This window comes from Alosa sapidissima, chromosome 16 (genome assembly GCF_018492685.1).
Source record: "Alosa sapidissima isolate fAloSap1 chromosome 16, fAloSap1.pri, whole genome shotgun sequence".
Lineage (NCBI taxonomy): Eukaryota > Metazoa > Chordata > Actinopteri > Clupeiformes > Clupeidae > Alosa > Alosa sapidissima.
In genome coordinates this window covers 16,543,798-16,566,297 of record NC_055972.1, presented here as the reverse complement: position 1 = coordinate 16,566,297, position 22,500 = coordinate 16,543,798, and the positions used below count along the sequence as shown (strand labels likewise).

General features: G+C 44.1%; 4 protein-coding genes across 5 annotated transcripts in view; 1 reads left to right on the top strand and 3 right to left on the bottom strand.

Moving 5' to 3' along the window:
• nsmce4a (NSE4 homolog A, SMC5-SMC6 complex component) overlaps positions 1-5,602 on the bottom strand; it is a 7,953-nt gene extending 2,351 nt beyond the window's left edge. Inside the window, exons 1-5 of one of the 2 annotated variants that reach the window (XM_042065969.1) lie at positions 5,580-5,602; positions 3,290-3,549; positions 3,034-3,114; positions 2,704-2,834; positions 463-608 (exon numbers count right to left, since the gene is read on the bottom strand). In XM_042065969.1, the coding sequence (XP_041921903.1) occupies positions 463-608; positions 2,704-2,834; positions 3,034-3,114; positions 3,290-3,500 (569 nt within the window). In that variant the 5' untranslated portion in view covers positions 3,501-3,549; positions 5,580-5,602. Of the gene's footprint in view, positions 1-462; positions 609-2,703; positions 2,835-3,033; positions 3,115-3,289; positions 3,550-5,363; positions 5,541-5,579 lie in introns of those variants that run through there. The other variant, XM_042065968.1, reaches the window with a different exon arrangement.
• A 1,592-nt stretch (positions 5,603-7,194) lies between these two features.
• LOC121685440 (FAS-associated death domain protein-like) lies at positions 7,195-8,180 on the bottom strand. The gene has a single exon (XM_042065970.1). It carries the CDS (start codon positions 8,058-8,060, stop codon positions 7,446-7,448), a length of 615 nt encoding a protein of 204 aa, XP_041921904.1. The 5' UTR covers positions 8,061-8,180; the 3' UTR covers positions 7,195-7,445.
• An 87-nt stretch (positions 8,181-8,267) lies between these two features.
• LOC121685437 (Hermansky-Pudlak syndrome 6 protein) lies at positions 8,268-13,044 on the top strand. The gene has a single exon (XM_042065965.1). It carries the CDS (start codon positions 8,638-8,640, stop codon positions 11,251-11,253), a length of 2,616 nt encoding a protein of 871 aa, XP_041921899.1. The 5' UTR covers positions 8,268-8,637; the 3' UTR covers positions 11,254-13,044.
• Positions 13,045-14,127: 1,083 nt separating this feature from the next.
• Positions 14,128-22,500, bottom strand: part of prom2 (prominin 2) — a 16,465-nt gene continuing 8,092 nt past the window's right edge. The window contains exons 8-24 of the mRNA XM_042065967.1: positions 21,540-21,736; positions 20,524-20,598; positions 19,688-19,751; positions 19,438-19,594; positions 19,005-19,157; positions 18,004-18,127; positions 17,719-17,807; positions 17,543-17,627; positions 17,244-17,387; positions 16,998-17,072; positions 16,814-16,906; positions 16,572-16,625; positions 15,783-15,863; positions 15,471-15,539; positions 15,227-15,316; positions 14,819-14,931; positions 14,128-14,708 (exon numbers count right to left, since the gene is read on the bottom strand). Of these exons, the coding sequence (XP_041921901.1) occupies positions 14,654-14,708; positions 14,819-14,931; positions 15,227-15,316; positions 15,471-15,539; positions 15,783-15,863; positions 16,572-16,625; positions 16,814-16,906; positions 16,998-17,072; positions 17,244-17,387; positions 17,543-17,627; positions 17,719-17,807; positions 18,004-18,127; positions 19,005-19,157; positions 19,438-19,594; positions 19,688-19,751; positions 20,524-20,598; positions 21,540-21,736 (1,718 nt within the window). The 3' untranslated portion in view covers positions 14,128-14,653. The remainder of the gene's footprint in view (positions 14,709-14,818; positions 14,932-15,226; positions 15,317-15,470; positions 15,540-15,782; positions 15,864-16,571; positions 16,626-16,813; positions 16,907-16,997; positions 17,073-17,243; positions 17,388-17,542; positions 17,628-17,718; positions 17,808-18,003; positions 18,128-19,004; positions 19,158-19,437; positions 19,595-19,687; positions 19,752-20,523; positions 20,599-21,539; positions 21,737-22,500) is intronic.

Genomic DNA, 22,500 nt, shown 5'->3' with positions numbered 1-22,500 from the left:
CTATCTATCTATCTATTTCACAAGAGTTTAAAACATTTAGGAACTCTGGCTAACACTGCCTGCCTTTCGACAGTGGAAAATATGTGTTTTAAAGATATCCAATGCACCATTATTTACCCAAAGCTGTAGCCACACCAGGCCAGTAAAAGCGTCTTGTTTCTTATTAGGACACGGCTTTTAATACAATTTTACACTCTATATATTTTGTCCTTTTCCCCTGTATTCAGAGAGGACAGTAAAAAGTGACAGAGAGAGAGATGGAGTGTGATCGAGAAATGACCAGTGGTCGGATTTAAACCCGGGTGCCCGGGTGTCCGTAGTACAGATGCTGCAGCCACTAGGTCCACAACTTGCCCCAAATTATTGATTTTTTTTATCCACATACAGAACCACCAAAATGTACAACATAGACAATGTACAAAAATAGAAAATAGCTGAATAAAGCACATGAGAGGAACTCACATGAAATGGAATAAGGGGGCAATTCTGAAACAGGTTGAGGCTTTCTTGTTCAGTCTGTGCCAAGCATCTGGAGGTAAATAGCCCCCAACTCCGCCATCCTCGTCATCATCCTCATCCTCAAGACGGTTTATGCCCATAAAGGACAGCTGTTAAAGGACAGACAAACAGTTAGCTCCTTTAAAATGTACTTGTAATCTTGTTTGGAGTAAAAGACAGTTTCTTATACTAGGGAAGAGCTGGGATGATTGAAACGCGGGACGAATGACACATTCCAGTTTTCTTCGAGTGCAATGATGATAGACAGACGTCCTTTGGTCAAAACATAGAGCATGTTAACCTCTTTCTAACAGCCAAATATCATCCTGTTATGTCCTTTTATCATGGAGTTACAGGCAATAAACGAGTTTTGACGGTCGAAAGTAAACTTCATTAGCGGTTACATTTTTTCGATTATTAATAAGTGTTTTTCATTTAAAGGTTCAACTCCATGCTTATTCAGTAGACAATTTAGTGTTCTCCACAATCCCAGACTTTCATATTGCATGCTTGTTCAGCTGTTTCAATTGTCCCCACCAGGCTGTAATGGCTCCCACACACAGTTGCGTGCATTGCAGTGCTGGAGACGCATCCCGTTCACTTTACATGGGCTTACGTCATCTGTTGCCGAACTGAATTGTGGGTCCGTTGCGTCGCGTTGCTCCCGTCGCTCGCGTTAAAAATTTCAACTTTTGCTGCACCAACGGACGGCACCAGCCAATCAAAGTATGAACAACCGAACAACAGACGGCTCCAGCCCATCAAATTACGGTTATACCTTAAGTCATTTGCATAGCTACCGTCGGGAACACCCACTGGCATGCGTTGACGAAACGCAACTGTGTGTGGAAGCCGTAAATCCAAGTAAATGCACAAATATCTGTTTTTATACAATCATTTATGGAGGTGAGACATGGAAAAGCAGTTATAGAAAAATATATTTGGCCCACCAGGTAGGGGGTCGAATTTTTTCCATGTTATCCTATGGAGACTGATGGGCTGTGGGTCGTTAAAGGCACTTATTCGGATGTGCAGTAGCCTAACCCACATAAAAACCTAGTGAAACGTCATTTTCCACAATAGAAACATAATATAAATGGGAAAACATACTGTTCTAGCTATAAAAATGGCATAATCATCCACAGTGCATGATATTTCAATAACCGCTTCATACACGCTTCACGATGACGGCAATGTGTTGTTAACAGACATTGACGAAGACATATAGCCCAGCAAGAATCTATCTAAAATAACACCTTTTGGGAGTACCATTCATGATATGTAGTAAAATATTGAAGTTGTAGGAAGTTTTTATGGCTTAAACTGTATGTTTCATTTGTCCCCCATGCTGTTTCAATCGTAACAACCAGGAGGGAAGAATGAAACCTTGCGCATGTCCTACTTTTGCTGTAATAATAGCAGTTTTGTTCAAAGCTGAAAATGCAACTGTATTTGAGAGATGACAGGTGTAGGTTGCTAGTGACAAAATATTAGCTTTCAGTGTGATACGATCGCTTTGTAAATAACGCTTAATCAAAAAGTGTTTCAACTGTGCCGGCTCTCCCCTACTCTTCACCAGAGTGAGATGGCAGAATGTAACTTTATGTCTAGAGTAACAGCCTGTTCCAAAACTGCTGCTCATATAGGATACATAGAATATAGAACAATCATATTGTCATTACACAAGTGCAATGAAATTCAGTTTTCAGCCTTCATACATGATGCCATGAAGAAAAGTAATTAGGAAAATAGCAATAAAGTAACAAACAGTAGCCTTAACTGTGTCCAGCAGTAGTGAAAAGTGCAGCTCAGATATGCAATACTGCAACTACATCAATACAGTACAGAAATGTATCTACATAGCATATTTTAGTGGCATGGTCAGTGTTTCCCATACATTGACTTATTTGTGGCAACCCACCACAATATCAACATTGACTACCACACAATGATTTTCCAGGTTGTACTAAATTGTGCTTAAATCTGGTTCATCATAACCACGCTACGCTAATTTGTTGAAAACTGTTGAATTCAAGTTAATTCTGCAAACCTACCCCCACAAATAGAATTCAGTTCTGTGGGAAACACTGATGGTGCAGAGAGAGAGAGAGAGAGAGAGTGTATGTGTGTGTGTGTGTGGTCAGTTGTCAATAGGATATGGGGAATATGGAGCAACCTCTACATCCTCATCCTGGTCTAACTCACCAAGTGTTCAGCATAGGCGGCGAGGTCAAAGGCAGAGCCATCGGCATGCAGCTGGCTGGCTTTCTCCTTGCCTAGGTCAGTGGCCAGCACCAGCAGATGGGCATCCAGGGCAGCCTCTCTTGCCTGCCGAACTGAGGAAAGAACAAATAAGTTTCATTATCAAAGTTAGAATGAACTATAACATATAGATGTTATACACAGAATCACTCACTCTCTCTCTCTCTGTGTTAAATCAGTTTTAACATGAAACCTGAGAGACATCAAACCAAAGACACAGCATATGCCTTGCCGAAAAAGAAGAAGACAAGGCCCAGCCAGATGGAACCCTACCATTGACAAAGAGTCGGTTTGCTTCCTCCAGAACATCAGTCAGCTTATTGTTGGCAGGGCTCAACATATCCTCACGGTTCTCTGTGCAGTAAAACAAAAAACATCACACACAGTTTTGGTGAGCCATGAATCATCTCTGACTATCAACCCCTATGAAAACATCTTCAGACAAAATCATATGATTTCACTTAAAATGAAATCTTTGCAAACATTAATAATCATTTGATGATTGTGTCCAGTTTGCCCCATTACTCACGCTGAACAGAGTTGATGAGGTCTCGGTAGCGGCTCCGAAGCTCTCTCCGTCGGGCTGGGTCGTCGTCCTCCTCCTGCGGGAGCGCAGACGGACCTGCTCCACCCTCTTCCTCGTCCACCTCCATCCCTCGCTCTGACCTGCGCCCATTGGTCTGGGAGCTGGCCTCCTGCTGCTGCCCTCCTTTAGCGGACCTTCGCCTCGACTCTGACATGCTTTGACTGGGTATGTGTTTATGGTATCTTCACGTCTTCTCCAGCCCCCTGTCAAAAAATTACCTTTCTTTCAGTCCTGAGGCTATACGGTGGCTAAAAATTAAAGGGACACCAGGCAACGTTTTCGTGCTAATTAATCATCTTTGTAAGTCGGCATATGGTTAAATGACTCATTACAGGGCGAATGAAGACTCTCTCACCCGCCCCTACTGCCTGTAGGAAGAATATCCCGCTTGCAAGTTCAGTGAATACAACCCGCCGACCTTCAGTCTCACAAAGTCTCTGACATCGCGAGAAGCAGGATCAGTTTACATCCTGTATCCCCAGCACAGAGGCAGGCTAACGAAAAACGCTAGCGATTGTTGCAAACATGTGTATAATGGCAGAGCCGGTGAAGAAGCAGCGAAAACCCTTGATGGAAGATGCAAAGAAAACCTTTGAGGTTTGGAAAAGAGCTTCAGACCGAGCGAGGGCTCGCACACATATTGACACGTACAGACACTAGGGGGAGCTTCGTAGAGAAAAAGCATCAGGCTTGCCTGGTGTCCCTTTAGGAGATCACTGTACATTTTTCTGATGTCATGTTTTTGCTGACTGACATTTGAATGAGTTGACATATCAAATTTAAGAGACAACTGCAAATTTGAATATGACCGTTAACTCATTCATCAGTCTCTTAATTCTTTCTAGAGCTGTGTATATGTATAGAAATAAGACAATCTCAAGACAAGCAGAGAGCTGTATATATAAATATATATTTTTATTTTTTATATATATTTTACTTTTTATATATATATATATATATATATATATATATATATATATAGCACTGTGCTTGTCTTGAGATTGTCTTAATTCTCACTCCTTTTATTAAATATAACCAGAAGACACAGGACACCATTGGATGTGTGGTTTCAGTAGTGTTATAATAACCAATCAAGCAAGGGGGGGAGCTGGCGATGGAGCTGTTGTTCTCCACCCAGGGCACTGATGGACACCACTAGCTCGCCAGAAGTTGCAGGAAGATCCAGCTGTGATGGAAGTCTCAAGATCAGCTGCTGACTTTACAGTGACTCACCCAAAAACTGACTCTACGTAGTCAAGAGCATTTGTCAAGGGGCAATGAGGAGGTGCCATCTTAATGTACACAATCTCTGAAGACCTTTTATTGTACGCCTGAGTGGGAACATGGTCTAAGTTTGTAGAAACCCTTGGCCAAGGTCTTACATTTGTCCAATTGTCATCTCCTTCCCACTCCGACGTTTCAGAGCCAGAACCACAACCAACCGCCAAACGGGGGAATCAGCTTCCGCCTCTCAAGATTAGTCATTATAACACTGCAGAAACAACAAACCTAATAGACGCCGACTTGTGTTTTGATTCTATCTTCTCTAATATAGAAACGAGACATAGATTTATATATCATAACATTGCTAAAATAACAAATCGGTGGCTTAAGACTTTAGAACAGCACTGTATGCAGGGTTCATGTAAAATCTTCACATTAAAACCTTATAAAAGAGGGGGGGGGGGGGGGGGGGGCTCATAGTAAACCCTCTAATGGACTAATGGGTTATTTCTGTAGGACTAGATATTAACGTGGTCTTTCAAAGTATAGCCTACAACCCTTATCTAATCCACCTTTCCCTCCCTTCAAAGATGCAACTCACTGCCGTTAACTGTCTTAGCCTATTTACTACTGTTTAATATTATTATTTGAGCAATGTAATAACGTTGACTGTACTGGAAGCAAACATGTTAAAAGCGTTTAGTTAAGGGCAACGATTGCTTGACATGACAAGCACATTATATGCTAAATAAATACAACGCTGACATTTTGGCACCATGCGAAACAAACTAACCTTATTAATTAGCTGGTTATGTACGTCACTGAAAAGACTGCAAATACTTTTCACAGAATAGCTTTACATTACACAAAAGAAAACCATACACACTAAAAGAAAACAATGCCGACGCGTTCCTGTCATCTTCTTCCTGGTTCCTTTACATGGCGGGAAGCTGAAGATTCTTGCTCGTCACTTTTCCGGGTCTGGTGTTATGCATTGACTGCCACCTACCGTCAAAATATTTCAGGCCATATGTCCTGACCATGAAGAAAGCATAGTTTCCCATATAAAGTCGTAGCCCTCCTGAGGTTACAACAGCATAATTGTTGTTGAAGGCCAACGATGGTTTTAAAAAGATCAAGATTCGATGAATCATCTGCGTCTCACTGCAGCTACTTGGCCAGGAAGGCGTGGTTGGATAAGTCGGCCATTGCACTTGATCTGTGCATGCAACACAGCTTGATTTACGCCTTACCTCAAATAATAAAAACGGTAAAATTGTTAAGTTCATTTTACTAAGGTCTACTGACGATGTAGCTTATCACATGGTTTCTGAAGTCGTTACCCTACTGGAGAAACGATTGTTCATATGTGAAATTTCCAGTAACCTATTATCTTGGTTGGTGCATTTCTCAGATCAGAATTGAAATTCTTAGAACTGCTTGTAAACTCTAGCCTATAATCATCTTATCACTTCATTAAAGCAGTTTCTCCTCATCTTAAGCAAACACCATGTGCTTAAGTACATCCATGATGCAACTGATTTTGTAAATGTCTGTTTTTATCACATTTTCAATTGCTAATGTTGTGTTAGTCAAAATGCACTATACTGGTTCCATGCAGAATGGTCCTACTAGTGAACAAAAGAGTTGGACTAGCTGTCACTAGTTGTAAAAGTCTAGACCTATAAAAATATAGGTCTATGTGACCTGACAGGTCAGGATGTAGCCTATAGAAAGATGTAGGTTAGTGGTGCAGCTCGGGTCATTTTTAATTTGCATAATGCTGTAAAAGCCTTTGTTTTCTTTATACTGTGCTGTCAGGACAATGCCTTGTGGACAATGCCTTGTGCATTGTTCATTAGAAAATAGTTACAGAGTAAATTGTCATATAACAAGACAAAGCAGTTTACTATCTTGACAAACAATGGCGTAAGGACTTGTTTTGATTGCACTGACCGTTTCATATCTAGGTTAGGCTACTTTTGAGACATAGACAAGCATTTTGAGCGAGATACACGCTTTTGCAGGTAATGCACTATGTGGTGCAGTTTCAACTAGCCTACATTTTTTGATATATCAAGTAAGTGGTGTAAATAGAGAAAAGCAAGGGTCGTTATTAACATCAGAGACACACACACACATACATACATACATACACATACTGATATATACTTATACTTACTTAGACACCACACACACACACACACACACACACACACAGACAAGCCACCCTGTCAGGTCCAGTGGTGAGATCACTGGAGTGTGGTCTCCTCTCTCTGATGCAACATATATGTTATATATGTAGTAACTGTTGTGCAAACGTTAATGATGATTTGAGAAAAGCACAGTAGCCTAGCGATTTCCCCCCCAATAATCTTGCGGTTTTATTTGATCAATAAATCAAACTTTTCCCAAACGTCTAACATTAGGCTGCTGTTGAAACATTTTCAGAATATTTGTTCTGTAGCTAACTGTGGGACAATTTGTTACTTTCCAACCCATAGGCTATACACAATATGCCTTCACATTCATAGAGAGAATCAGAGCTAGAGACAATATTAAAGCAGCAGTGGATAGCCCCACACAGAAAATGAAATATGAGCTGTAAAAATTACAACGATTAGTCATGAACAATCAGTAGGCCTGGCCTAATTATTTTAATCAATCAGCCAATTCTTTCATATTAGCAAGGAGTTAATTATGACCAAGGTGTTCGGGAACCCTATGCAGATATTTCCTTGTTGGAATCTCCAAATTTCATTCCAGACAAACTCGGAGGTCAAGAATTCTGACCTCCTACTGGGGAAAAGTACAATGGAACGCCACTTGAAGTCGGAGTTCTCACTTCTGAACTCGGTGTCGATCTACCCCAACTTCAAGTTTGTCCGACCTCCGACGTCCGAGTTGTCTGGAATACAGCAATCTCCTTCTCAACTAGATCAGCGGTGTGATTTAGCTTGCAAGAGCGAAGTGCTTCTATCAAAACAGCTGCCTTGACATCCTCTTTGTGCATCCCCTTCCACACATTGATGACCTCCATCACCTGCTCCTCGAGGTTAAAAGGGTGCTTCTCACGGATTTGGTCAAGTTTTGCATCATGCAGTCCAAGCTTCCTGGCATATTGTCGCCAGCGTGTCCCAAGGTTAGCAACAATGACATCAACTGCTATTTTCACTTTTGCTTGTTCCTCGGTTTCAGTTAGACCTATATCTCTTGTTGCATTCTTTTGCATGTACACCTGCACTTTGTCAAAAAGATCCCGTCGCTTTATTTGATTCAGTAATGTGCAGAGAAACGTTGCATCGTCAAGTCTTAGTTCATTTACTTCCTTGAGATGCCGAAAAAGATCAATGCCCACCTTTACATTTTCCAGGTGTTTCTTCCCGATTTTATTAGAGCACAGGAACTTCAGCTCCTCCAAGTTCTTTTCGTTGAGCTCGTTAGAGATATCTAACAACATAGCGTTAAATGCTTGCTCCGCGTTAGGCATATGTGAACTGATCAACGCTAAAAAAAACTCAGTTTCCCCCTCGACGTTTTAAAAGAAAGTGTTCCTTCGTCAACTGTCTGATTTCGCAATCATTTTCGTTTCCTTGTCAAAACTTTTTCCGGCTGACGCACTGGACGTCCGACGTCACAAGATGGCAAACTTGGATATGGGCGGGGATGTCCAACTGGTCCAACCTTCCTACAGGTTGCATCGCGAGTCTACTCCGCCCACCCAACACCAACACCCCTCCCATTTGAAAAAAAAAATCCCCTGAGTTTCCGGAAATTAACAAACTCGTGATGTCAGGAGAGTAACAGGGAAACAGCTAGCTAGCGTCTGCTTCTGGACAATGTTAAACAAATTGAAAACGATTTCAGTTCGCTGCAATGTGAAATGCGAAAGAGAATGGATATATCAAAACTGATGAAGTACGGACACTTTTTCTTACGCCTGTGGATTGTCCCTTCGCCTCTTCCTATGGATGTCACGTCAAGCTAAAGGACTCAGGAATTCGGATTTGCAGCGTCTGCTAACTGTGTTGCTATAACGTTACAACGCTGCTCCTGTCCCAGTTAATATGACGCGACTTGCTCTTGATCAAGTGACAGATTTTGGCGATTTTACTAGAGGTAAAGATTTAAACGAGTTTTTAAAGCAAACGTTTTTAAACAATTCTTCCAAAAATGGTTTGTCGGATGTTAGAATCAGCCCTGATGGACGCCACATCCATGTTATTCTTCGTAAACCGAAGTGTGGTCTCTTGACATTTGACAAATTTCAGAGACCACATCTAATACAATGTCAGAAGCATCTAGATTTAGTATTAACCAAAACTGCACCAATTGTTGACGTTGTGTATCTGGATAACAACAAAGACAGTGGTGTGGCAATACTCACTGTGGTATTCGAAAATGGCAAGGCGGAATTCTGGAAATTTTGGGAACGGAAATCGGGTTGGCATTTGTTACAAACTGTGGATCTATGCAATAGCCCAAGGGCCCGAGTCGTATCTGTTTGTGTCAGCCTGAATTTCATTGTCTGGTGTGAGGAAAGGCCTCCGTCGGAAAGCTCATCTACCGTCAATGCAAGCCGCAATAACTTCAGGTACTGTATCTGCAAAAGAACCATTGAAGTGGACGAAGGGGGTATAAGCCTAGGAGGAGTCAAAATCGCATTGCATAACAATCCCCGTTACATGGTCATCAGCTCAGGCGAGAATGTGTACCTATTTTCGGATGATGCCAAGGATACATCTCCAGGGACTGTTTCCAAATGTTTTCTGACGTGGTCACCTCAGCATGATTTGTTTAGAGTCGGCTCTACATGTGAGGGTGTTCTGCATCAGAGGGCCTCTCCTACAAACAGGGAGTCTGACTTCAAGCGCCTGGTCACTGACTGTATAGGAGCTATTTCAGCCATCAGCCCACCAGCCATCTATGGATTTGCTCCGACGGGCAGTGGTGGTCTCCTGTTCCTCCTCAGCTCGGGGTGGGTCTGTGAGATGCAGAAGGATGGCGTCCTGCGGCACATATACAAGCTGCCAGACAACTGCCTCGCTAGCTGCGGGACGCACAACAGCCTGAGCATCTACCACAACATTTTAGCACTGACTGTGGGCAGGACCCTCTACTTGATTGACACCAAATGTGGCCGAGAGCTGGAAAAGATCCCCCTGAAAAAGGAGAGCCTCTTGTTCGTGAACTGCCTGGAGAATAACACCCCGCACTTGTTGTCTGACACCGGCCTGTTCGTGGTGATGCGCCGGGAGACCGACCTGAAAAACAAACCGTCGTCCCCCGGTGGCCACGGCGAGGTGGTCAGCTCAGGCGCCGTCCTCGTGGAGGCCGTCTTTGAAGAGGCGTGTAAATACTACCAGCAGAGGAGCCTCGGGAGCACACAGCTGACCGCTGAGAAGCTGAAGAAAGGGGGGATGTTTCAGGCACCCCTGTCGCTGGCGGCCATCCTCCGGGACTACCTCAGTGGCCAGAAGCCTGCAGACATCGCTAAGTGCAACGGTGGCAACGAGAAACTGCTGTGCTCCCTGGACGGCGAGCTCAAGAGTTTGGTGGCGCTGGAGAGCATCAAAGCGACTCTGGTGAAGGCCACGGAGAAGGACCTGGAGGCCCTGGGCGAGACGCTGGTCCAGCAGGAGGTCAGCAGGCTCCTGACCTCCGAGGTGGATCGCGAGAACCTCGTCTACCTGAACTTCGTCTTCCAGACGTTCCCCGACGAGGCGTGGCACGCGCTTCAGAGCGTGCTGCAGCTGCGGTGCAACGGCGAAGGCTCACTGTCCACTAAAGCTCCCGTCGAGGTGTGGAAGACAGTTCTCGCGCCCATCGCGACCACGTCCAACTTCCACCACCACCACCACAACGGGCAGCAAAAGCAGGCCCCCGCCAACGTGGCACTGCCCATGTTCGAGCTGCTCTGCCACTCGGTGTTCAGGCACCAGCCCGCCTGGCTGCCCAGGTTCCTCGACCTGGCCCAGGAGCAGGCCGGCTCCTCGTCCTCCTCGTCCACCTGGGGCTACGGCGTGAAGGAGTCTCCCGAGAGCCTGCCGCTCTACAAACGGGCACTGACGGTGCTCCCGGACGGCGGCAGCGGTGAGTACCAGGACCTGGAGGTGGAGCTGCTGCTGTGCAGCCGGCGGCCCAACGCCGTCATGCAGGCGCTGCGCATCCTCATGGGCCAGGGCCAGTGGGAGTGGGCCACGCGTGTGGCCGAGCGCTTCTGCCGGCAGAGCCCGCTGCTCAACAAGGAGATCTTCACCACGCTGCTGTGCGAGGTGTCGCACCACCGCCACCTGGACCCTTACCTGGAGCTGCTGTGGGCGCTCTGCCCCGAGGACCTGACCGTCACCAGCATCCTCAACATCGTGCTCAAGAACCTGCCCGCCTCCGGCCTGAGCACCGGAGCCCAGGGTGGGGCCACAGGGCCCTTCCCAGGCCAGAGCAGCAGCCAGCTGACAATCGGGCTCCTGAAGCCGCTGCTCAGCAAGGTGCTGCTGCGCGAGACCAAGCCCAGCCAGAGGTACGCCGACATCCTCCAGTCGCCCACCTTCCCGCCGCCCACTCCCCCGCGCCAGAACAAAGGGCTCCCCAGGGCCGCCACCGAGCCTGCCCTGGACCAGCAGGACTCCAAGCCAAGGACTTCGTCAGGGCCTGAAGTGGCGTCACCCCTCAATCCTGTCTAACTGTGTTCATGCTTTTTCCTCTCTCCTCTGATTGGCCAATCCCCTCTCGCTGACTTGACTTCAATCACGAGACCAATGGAGTACACAGAGTTCATTTGTGTGTGTTTGTGTGTGTGTGTGTGTGGGATTGGGGGTGTTCCTCTCACTGAAGAGAAGGATTGGAGACTGATTAAAGAACACATTGGTGTTTACACTAAAGCTGTGTGATTGAATGTTGAATGACATTGATGGGATGATTTATGAGCTGCATTTTTGAAAGCATCTATCTTAATCAAACTCCTGGATTGTTGTGCTGAAAATGGTGTCATGCAGATTGTGTGTGTGTATTAGGCAGTAATTCAGGAACTCCAGGAACTTTTTTTGGAATTAAGCAGCCTTTTGGTCGCATTGGAGTAACCTAATGAGACCATGCTTAACAGTCCAACCAAAGGTTATCTTTCTCCTTTTTTTATTTGTAATTGCAAGATTGTATGCCTATGATGGTTAGGTAGTTCACAGGCCTAATAATATATAGTATTATCATATCAAGGCATTGTACTGAGTAGGACATGTAAATGCTGATGTAGGCCTATTGTTTACGGTGGTGATAAAAAAGTAGTAAGTAACCAGGCCTATAAGAACAAGACTTATCATCTGTACATTTTGTTTAATGTACATATACATACATAAACCTAGATTGCACATCCATGGAGAAACCATGTACAATCCATGTCTCTCAAAGATTGTGTATGCTGAGATATATATTGACATCTTGCAGTGATAAATATCCTTATCTTCAGGGCTGTGCATGTATGTTATTGGTACCATGTGACCCCTCTTGCTCAAGGCTTTTTTATCATAACACAAGCTAGAGTTGATTGGAGTTGATAACTTGAACAGACTGGACTCTGCTTTGCTACTACTGAAGAGAAAAACAACAAAATTACATTCTTCTCTGAAAAGGGACGCAATCTCCTTAAATAAAAGCGCATACTTCAAAAGCTCAATCTGACAAGTGGAGCCATCTTGGGTTCAAATCACACCCTCGCTCTGGTCACAGGCTTTCCAGGCAAGCTGTGTCGGCAGGCAGGCAAGGCAAGGCATTCAGCAGCCCGATTCAGCTCCCCCAGTCCCACCCTTCACATTCCATTGCCACTAAGCAGCAGCAGAAGCAGTCTCAGCCCCCCTGTTTAAATTGAATTTTGCGTAATTCTGTTATGCAGTGAATGACTTGCTGGAGAGCGGTTGAGCGGCCTGCTGTGTCTTGCGTTTGGGCCCAGTGTGGCTGATTCAATTTGGGGCCCTTTAAACACACTGAGTCACACTCCTTTATATTTACACGGTCTAGAAATGTATACTTGGGTTTGACGGGGACTCTGATGTATCTTGACGTTTCATTGGATGGAGTCTCCAGTGAGTCAATGATCAGAGATTCCTAAAACACTAAAAATAAGATTTTTGTCAAAATTGATTGTCAATGTTTAAAGAAAGTTTTTCTTTTTCATATTAATGCCTTGCATTTCTTTTAATCATATCTGACATGCCATGTACAGTGCTGTAATGTGCCTATAAACTGTTTTATTTATTATTTTTTGTTGTTTTGTTTTGATCTGCCTTGAGTCTGTGACTGCTGAACCAGGTTATGCTGTATGTATTTTCCACAGTATTGCTTTTCAGTGGCAGCCTGCTGCCAGGTTCCGAGTGGGTTTGCCTTGCAAAACAAACATTAATAACTTGATCAGTGTGTTCTTGGTAAATAGCTTATGTTAACCCCACCCCATTACCCTGGCTAATAAAATGTCTTTTGACTTATAAGGAACAATACTTCAAGCTTTTCTTTGTCCACCCATGTCTGGTTTGTCACACAATTTAGAACACAAGAGGTAGCCTACTCAGGGTTCCCACGGAGTCATGGAATTTCTGGAATATGGAATTTTAATATGTCTATGTCTAAGATATGGAAATTTAGGAAAATGTATCATATTGGAGGCAAAGTCAGGGAATATCAGGGATTTTTTCCATTGCTGCTTGCTTGAGTGGTTGGGGTTAGCCCTGCTTTGCATTTCCAATGCCAATTTATTCATTTCCCACTCTACAAGAAGTCAAAGATTCTAGAATGTTATGCGACTTCCAATGTACCATACATTAGGTCATGGGAATTCAGTTTTTTTCATCAGGGAAAAGTCATGGAATTTGACATTGGACTTAAAGTGGGAACCCTGACTACAAATGTAGTGATTTGGGGGAGGAAAGTTATGTCTGAGTAGCTCCATTCTTTGGTCTGTAAGAGCTATGTTTGGAATGTCCGCCATGGTCTCGCCGCCTGGCCACTGATTTACAGGTTAATGCGATGGCGGACGATCAGTGGACTGGATGTCACAGGACCTAGGGTGCGGCACAACAGAGGCCCAGGAGTAAGGGTAGGGGCGTCCGTAGGTGGCAATGAGCCACAGCAAAACGGCCAGCTTTTACACCAGACTGGCAATTTCCTCACAAGGGTGCGAATGTTCTTATCACACTGGTGGAGTCTCAAGCCAACCTAGAGGAGGTGCCCTGGGGAGGGGAGTGGAGTGGAGGGGAGGGGAGGGGGGGGACGGAGGATTTGTTTCCAAAAGTCTGGGAATATAATCCTGGCAAATTCTCACCCAGTGTCACCTCTCTCTGGGGGGAAGCTTGCCATCCCACTGCTGAGCTATCACATTTTCTAAACAGGCTCTCTTGTTGCAAGGATTTTGTCTTGCTCTCACTGGCCTCTAGTGATGCACAGTGAAGATGGTAACATTGGGTTCCTATTGATCTTGTACCTATTTTTGGACTGGGCAGTTGTCAGGGTTATACATTATTCATTGTTTATTAGAGATGGGGGAACGATACAGAAGCCATGTTAGGTGTTAGTTCAGTCAGTAGTATCTTTTAATTTAATACAGTATCTTTGCACAATGCTTGTCAGACTTCCATTTAGACTTATGCTGTTATTGTAAGGATCAAGTAAAGTGCTTTGAAATGCGTATTCTTAAATTTCCTGTGTATAAAATAAATCACATTTTTTTCCATTAACAAACATGTACAGTCATAATTACAAAAATATTTGTACAAAAACAATGTAACTGTGCAAAATCAGAAAGGAGAGCACATGAAAATGAAATCTTTGACAGACTTCTGATGTATAGCAACAGGACATCCAAGTAACTTCTACACTCATGCAACTCATATTTTTGCATATGTAAGTGGCATGAATCACCTAAAAAAGTATTGGAGTTGGCCATTTATTATTTGGATGAGGTTTGAGGTCATTTTGCTGTGCGCGCGTGTGTGTGTGCGTGTGCATAGAGTAATTTGTGTCCTGACAAGAAGGGCGGCCATGTTGGATTCCCTGAGGACGACTGTAGGAAAGTCCAAACCCTGTATCCCACTCTGCCTCTCAGTATGGCTTCATCATGGCTGCACGTGGAAAAGTGGTCAAAGGTATGGGGTTCCTGTGGACAAGAGGGGGGGGGGGGGAGAGAGCTTGAATGACCTGTGGGTAAAGTCGGGGACGACATGTCCACTGTAAGCTTTCCCAACCCAAAAAGGAAGGGTCACTCACTCGAAGAAATCAGTCTCCTTCATCCTGCGGTAGAACTTGGCCAGTTTGACGGAGAGAATGATGCTTGGGATGAGGAAGAGCATACACCAGCCCAGGCTGAACCAAAAGGCATTCTGGACACAGGGGGAGATGGAACACACCAAATAGCATGGTCAAATGCCAAGTATGGAATAAATCAAATGGTGTCAAGTCACTAGTAAGTAAATCACAACATGGTGATGATTTCAGGCCAATATAACTTTAGTACAGAAATGAACATTTGTCCAAACACAAGTACAATCTACACAAGTAAAATAAACAATTAAAAATCTACAAACAAATTAGCAGTTGTTAGGACTGGAATAAATCGTGAATGTGTGTGTGTGTGTGTGTGTGTGTGCGCGCGCATGCATGCAGAGATGCTCTTACCAGAGATTCGACTAGGTGTGTGCAGACAATGGTTTCTGCTGAGTTCACAGCCTGTGCAACCGGACCACACTGACCCAACTTCTGTGTGATCTGTAAAGGAAAACATCAAATTCACCACACAGCCACGTAAGTAAATTAAAGTGATGACTAATTCAAAACATCTGACCTTCAGTTAATCATTACACATACAATTTTCACATTAAATGAATTAAGTCAGATGACAAGAATAGGCAGTAAAGCTAACCGTTATGTTGGCCCAATCAGCGAAAGCAGTAAAGAATGTCAGTTGACAGTCCAGAAAGTCCCTGCTTTCCTGGAGAAGGACAGGTGGGGGTAAAAAGGGGAAGTTAAATCTTACAGGCTCATCAGACAGAAGTTTCATGAGAAATTCAAGCCCTTTTCAGGAAAGGAATATAGTGTTTGGAAGGGGGGGGGGGGGGGGGGGGGGGGGGGGGGGGGGCAGGCAATCTCCCAGTTTTTAAAGCTATGAAAATCATTGTCATTTCAACTGAAGTCATTGATATACTGTAAAACTGCACAGCAGCGCTCCACTCACGTTCTTCACTATCTGCGATGTGTTGCTGTTCAGAAAGTTCTGAGCTGCTCCAACCTTTTGCAGGACGCCCCCAACCGTTTCCTGGAAAATGAATGGGAAAGCATTCAACTCCCCATGATGGTCATTAAGACAGCTCCATTCCTCTAAACCATTGGTTCTCAAAGTGGGGTCCAGGGACCCTCAGGGGTCCCCAGCACATTGTCAGGGGGTCCCTGACAAAGTTTGCTACAAAATATGAAATTGTCTTATATGGCGAAAAATGCTACAGTATCAGTATTTGCCCAATTGATCTGCTAATACGTTACATCAATACGTCAAAACACTTTACTATTAATTAACCGCCAACAAAATGAAAGTTATGTGAAGCAGACACTATGTGTTCAACACAATAGGCCTACATTTGACAAAGAAACAACAATCCTTTAAAAAAAATCCTACATACTGTCAAAGTTTGTTAACATGACTATTGTGGTATTAGCACTCTTATGTTTTTAAAATACAAATAACATAAGCATCTAACAGAAAAAAAGGCTACTGTATGCAGCTACATGATTAACTTAAGTTTTATGTGTTGCGATTATGAGGGGTCCTTGGAGAATTTTCCACTCCATGAGGGGTCCCCGGCCCACAAAAGTTTGAGAACCTCTGCTCTAAACAACCCTGACTACTCCGAGATGTAGTATCAGGTTTGTGTCATGTGTTTGTGTGGTTAATTCCAGCATTAGGGGTGGTCATTACATGTACTACCTGATATACTGTATTCCAGCCGATGTTACAGTGTGTACTTACATTGATCTGTGAGGCAGTGGCACTTAGGAGTTCAGCTGAAGATTTGACTTCTTGCTGCAGGATTAATGTCACATTTTAGTCTCTGTAAATCTATGGGTAAAGCACTTATATTATTATTACCATTATAAAAGTTAAATAAATCATTGAATAGGTTTACAATTTCAGTGATTTACACTAAAAAGCTTTGCATTTTCAGTCATTTACACTGACATATTTCTTTATGATATGTAAAAGCAACATACTAGCTGTGGCTTGATGGTATCATTGAATTCATTACTGATGCTTCTCATGTCAATTGCCTCCTGACGCAACTCTGCCTCCACACCAGGGTCAGGCTGTGGAGAGAAGTCAGATGAGAATATCAGTCTGTCATGCTGCTGTCAGTTGGCCACTGATCTGAAGATGAGATGGGGTCACACCACTTACTTGCACATCTGCTAACTGCTCCAATTTGTCAGCAATTGTTGTCAGATTTGCCCCAAAAGTGGAAAATGTATTGATCTAAAAAGTAAGGTTTGACACAGACAGTAACAGAGGGACATAAGATGTCTATACTCTATACCATGTAGATACTGTAGCAAACATGCATGACAAAGGACAGTAAATAAAAATGAAACTTAAATTCACATTATCTCATAATTTCCACATCATGATCATGAGGTCTCATAGTACCTGATCTATGGCACTGTTGAAGTTGACACTTTCTGCTTGCCCTGAGAAGCTCTCTAACTGGGCCACAATGTCGGGGCTCAGAAGAGTAACCGTTGATATGGAGATATTAGTGTTCTCAAAGCTCTGCCTGATCTCTTCTGTGTACTGTTCAAAAAACAAAACATGAATACATCTGAATTTTAGTCAGTCAGGAGTCAGACTTGTAGATGATTGTTACTGAAACAGGTTATCAGCATGATTTCTGAACGCCAGGTGAGTTTTTAAGAAACCCTTGTATTACTTGTGGTTGTAGTGTTTACCTTGGAGACATTCAGGAACTCATTCAGGTCAATAAGCTCATCAAGGTGAAGTGTGATCCAAAGAGACTTGTTCTCATTGCAGTCACTGTAAAGAAAAACACCGCATTTAGAGTAAATAAGTTGTCCTGTTATGGCATATATAAATCAGAACACATTGGAGAGGATAGCGTTGCCACCTGATAATATTTGAGAGGGTCAGCTGTGTCTTCAGGCCCAGAGATTCAGAGAGATTAAACCCGGGGATCAATCCTGGCGTGTCGATGAACTGTGTTTGGAGCGTAAACACACAGTTCAAAAAAAGTCCAGCAAGTATCACACACATCACAGTAACTGACACACAAAACATATAGCATATTAGGCCTGCAGAGTATAGTGCACACAGACTGAAGTGCAAAATGTAGTCCAACAATAATATGGAGGGTACCTTTGATTGGACAGGGACCAAGTATTGTATGACCCACCTGATAGAGCTCCTGGTCTCTCCATGGCTTACAGATGAGGGTGTAGCTGTTTCCCCCGACCAGGAAGAGGATCAAAACAAGCAACATGAAGATCCACGAGAACAGGAAGCTGAAACCAACACCTCTGTGGAAGAGAACAAAACCACCAGGGTCAGCACAAAGATGGCCACCCCTGGCAGAGTTTCACACAGTCTAGCCTTGGGCCTGGGAGTGTTAGTGCTAAGCCGAGGATTCTGCGTTGAAGAAGTGTGTTCCTCAAAGCAGGGATACCAGGAGTCCCGGGAAACCAGGGATACCAGGAGCTCCCATGCCGTCTAATAAACCTTAGTGAATGATTTGGGCAGAGTGAAGGCACCCACATGACAGTGGCTTCAGAAAATGCAGAGCTAATAAGGCCTCTGTTATGTGAAAACAACCTGACTGCATGGATTATTAACACAACGTCAATATGTCCAACGACATGGAGTCTGCCAATACCATAAGGGTGACACAAAGTCAGCCGATACCTTAAGGGCAACACAAACAGTGGTCTTATATGGTAACTTCATATCAGCAAGCATACATAACTTCACTATAATTTTTTGCATTGCACATGGATTATTAACACAACGATAACATGTCCAATGACATGGAGTCTGGCAATACCATAAAGGCAACATAGTCAGCCAATACCATAAGGGCAACAGTGCTCCTATCAGCAAGCATGCATGACTTCACTATCATTTTTTGTGTTATTATTTGGAGGAGGATGGGAATTGTATTCTCAGTGTATGCACATTGAAGGATCTGTAAATACGTCATTACTTCTTTATCTGTGAGATCTTTGTCATGTCAAAATGAGATTGAATTTTGAATGGGTTGAACTTGAGAATTGATTGCCACACGTCTTGACTGATTTCAGCTCATCCAAGTCCTGCCATTTCCTTCAAGCTCCAGCCTCTGTCTCAGCTCTGACCTGTGGTGTCTGATTAGTCTTCAAACACTTCAGGCTTCACACTTACGCCATGAAGAAGGTGCCTCCGCAGTCTGCGGTGCCGGAGCGTTCCGTGGGGTCAGCCTTGGGCTTCAGGCCGGCCGGACCCATAAGGAGACCCAGGAGATTGCACACGACCACCAGCAGGATCAGACAACACAGAATCACTCCCACAATCCACCTGTGCAGGCAGGAGAAGGACGTTGTAATGCGCTACCGGGATGCAACTGTTTGAGGCGCTAACAGTGACAAGGCCATGGGTTTGCATCCCACGGAGTGTGCACAAGCTACTGATGAGAATGTATATTTGTGTGAAATAAAGTACATGCACAGTACATGTATCATCTATGTTAAAGCAGTGAAGCGTGTCACAAGTTTAAAAAATGCCTCTGAAGTTGAGAACAATACAATACAACTATGTTAAGCTAGCAAAAAAAGAGAGAGTGATTTGGGGAACAAACCTGTATTTTTCAGCATTCTCTACATCAGGACTATATAGGTCAACGTAGCCCTGTGCAGTGGTGATCTCCTGTGAGATCTCTTCCAGTGTGCTGAGTGGAATATCATTCGTCACTTGTGAGATCTGGGTCTTGATGCTGTCCAGCTTATTCTTAACACCTGAAAATAAGGACAAATACAAAAGCATGTCAGATAAAAGAAATCAAATAAATAATTTGTAAACACAAAGATTAGCCGTTCATCCAGACTTACTTTGCACCGTGTCTTTAGTTTCATTTGTCACCCTTTTTGGTATAGTGTCAAAGAAGTCTTTGCCCTGAAGACATGAAAGAAGAGTGAGATTGTGCCTCATTACTTGAAGATGGAATTGCCTGAGACAGGAAATGCTGCATGGTGTTTAGTAACTGACTAAAGCCACATTAGGAGGCAGTTGTGTGTGCTGTTTGAGTTAAAGAGAGCAACACAGGCAGCAGCCTGATGGCTTTCATGCTGTTTAAATGATAGCTTGTATGAGCCAAGGACCCATACAGACTATAAGCAGAGACTTTCTAATGTGGAGACACAGCACTCAAAAAATACTCCATAGAAATGCATAGGGCTAGTTTGTCACGCCAATATGGCCGTTGTCTACACATATCCCACCCCTTCCTCGGCAAAACGTCGACATGTGAATACGTTGAGCCAATCATGTGGTGTGATGTGAATACATTGAGCCAATAATATGGTGTGTTGTGAAGACATCGTGCCAATCATGTGTTGTGATCTCGCCGCTGGAGCAAGATTGGTGTCGTGAAGCCTTGCGCACGCGCATTTCTGCCGAAATGGATGCCCGACGATGCCCAAAAAGCGTTGTCAAATGACCGCCGAGTGGAGGGACTTGCCTAAAAGGACTTTGCTATAAGTGAACATAGCACTGGTCTGTCATATATCTTTAACAAATCTGCCATTTTCCACCCTCCCATAGTCTTATTATGGAAGCACGAGTCAAATGAACTCTTTCAGGTGACAGAAGCCAAAAGGATAATTGATTCTCCTGCGTGACTGAATCTCAGGTCACAGCTCCACAGTTGTGTGTTAATGCAACTTACTTCCTTCACTACCGATTCCAGGTTAGCCTCCTGGGCCTTATCCACCGCTGACTGAAACTCGCTCAAATCAGGGGTCTGTTAATGGTAGAGGAGATAACATTCACACAAAAGGTAGAGATGTCACTCATTATAGATAAAACAGAAACAAAGAACAATGAAATACCATGAGCACTGATTCATTTTCTCCAATGTGTGCAATTACACTTCCAGACACCAGAGGGCGATATACAGTACACAAACAAAGAAGCTCACAAGAGCTCTTCTCAAACACAGCTGCACAACCTCTGATCTTTGTAAGTGAAATATGATAAAAACATATAAAACAATGAAGCTTAAAGGTGAAACTACACCAGGCGAAAAAAAGAGCAAATGTTCTCCTCTTTGTTTACACTGCTTTCAGTAGGGCTGGAACAGCTCTTTATGGTCAGCTGAAAACATTAACTCTTTCTTCTGTTTGTGTTTCAGGTGTGTGGCACAGAGGCAAAGGTCTCCATGTAACTCAAGCTGTCCATAGTCTTCAAGAGCCATTGTGTGGGTGTATTAAGCTGTTCGGCATGTTCCTGCAGGCTAATTGAGGCCCAACAACAGTACAATTCCCACTAAGATCCAGTAACGGGGGGGTGGCATAGAGGCCTGTGAGTCGACATAATTATTAGCATGCGTCAGAGACAATAGAGGGGGAGGCCTGTCGCTTGTGTCCAGCCATTTCAAAAAGATAAGAGAATGTTGTTGCTTCGTTTTCTTTGCCCACTTGAGATATAACTGTACTGGGTTTGGTTCCGTTGGTAGTTCAGTTGTCACTTTCACATTATCCCATAATATACCATCCCCAATATTATTATATTATATTATATTATTATATATACCTACTCAAGAAAGATAACAAATTCTCTGCAGTCTAGGCAGCAGAAATGCTCTGGGCTCAGACTTATTCCTCCTGCTTAGCTGTAGTTTCCCAACCTCTGTAACATCTCCTGCTGACTGACCTGAAGTCAGCGATCTCTGCTCGCACTCACATTAAGGGTTGTGTCCACAGGCAGCTGCTCCAGCTCAGACTGCAGTCCACTGCAGCCAAAGCAGGCCGGCTTCTGGAGCGTGGCGTTGATCCGGTCCCGCACGGCGGTCAGGTTGGCCTGCAGAACAGCCAGTTCCGACTGGAGCTGCCCGAGACTGGAATTCAGATGGTTCAGCTCTATACTGGTGCGGTCCACCTCTGGAACCCAGGCAGCAGGTGGAGAGCAGAGGAGAAAACAGGTACATAAGGTGGTGTGGGGATTAGCTCATCTAAGGGAAAATGTAACAGGGGTGGAAATGGTAGCAGAGGGGCAGTGTGGGACCCCCAGGAACAGATGGTGCCTCCCCTCCTCCTCCACCTCCGACCTGAAGGTGGGGGCAGATGGCTGCAGGGATGCAAGATTAGCCCACGTACCCCCACCCCCTCTCTCTTTCTCTCAGATTCTCTTTCTTTCTCTTGGTCTATCGCCATGATATTCTTCACAGAACTCCCCCTGCGGTATCTCTTCCTCACCCAGTCAGATAGCAAAAACTGCCTTTCTTCACATGTGCATTCTTTTTTTATCTTATTACTCTACCTCCCCTCTCTCTCTCTCTCTCTCTCTCTCTCTCTCTCACAGACACACTTGCACCCTATCGCTAGACCACAGATACATCTGGCCAGTTTCTTCTTTCTCTTTCTCTGTCTCACACACACATTCATGCAGATACAGATACAAACACAATCTCTATCATATCCATACAAGACACACATACACACACACTGTACTCTCCTTTCGTTCCCACTGTCCTTCTCACAGACACACACAAACAACCTTTGTCTCTCTTTTTCCCCTTTGTCTGCCTTTCTTTGACACACACACGCACACACACAACACACACACACACACACACACACACACACACACACACACACACACACACACACTAACGTCAGTTTAACCACACACTAACAAGAGGCTG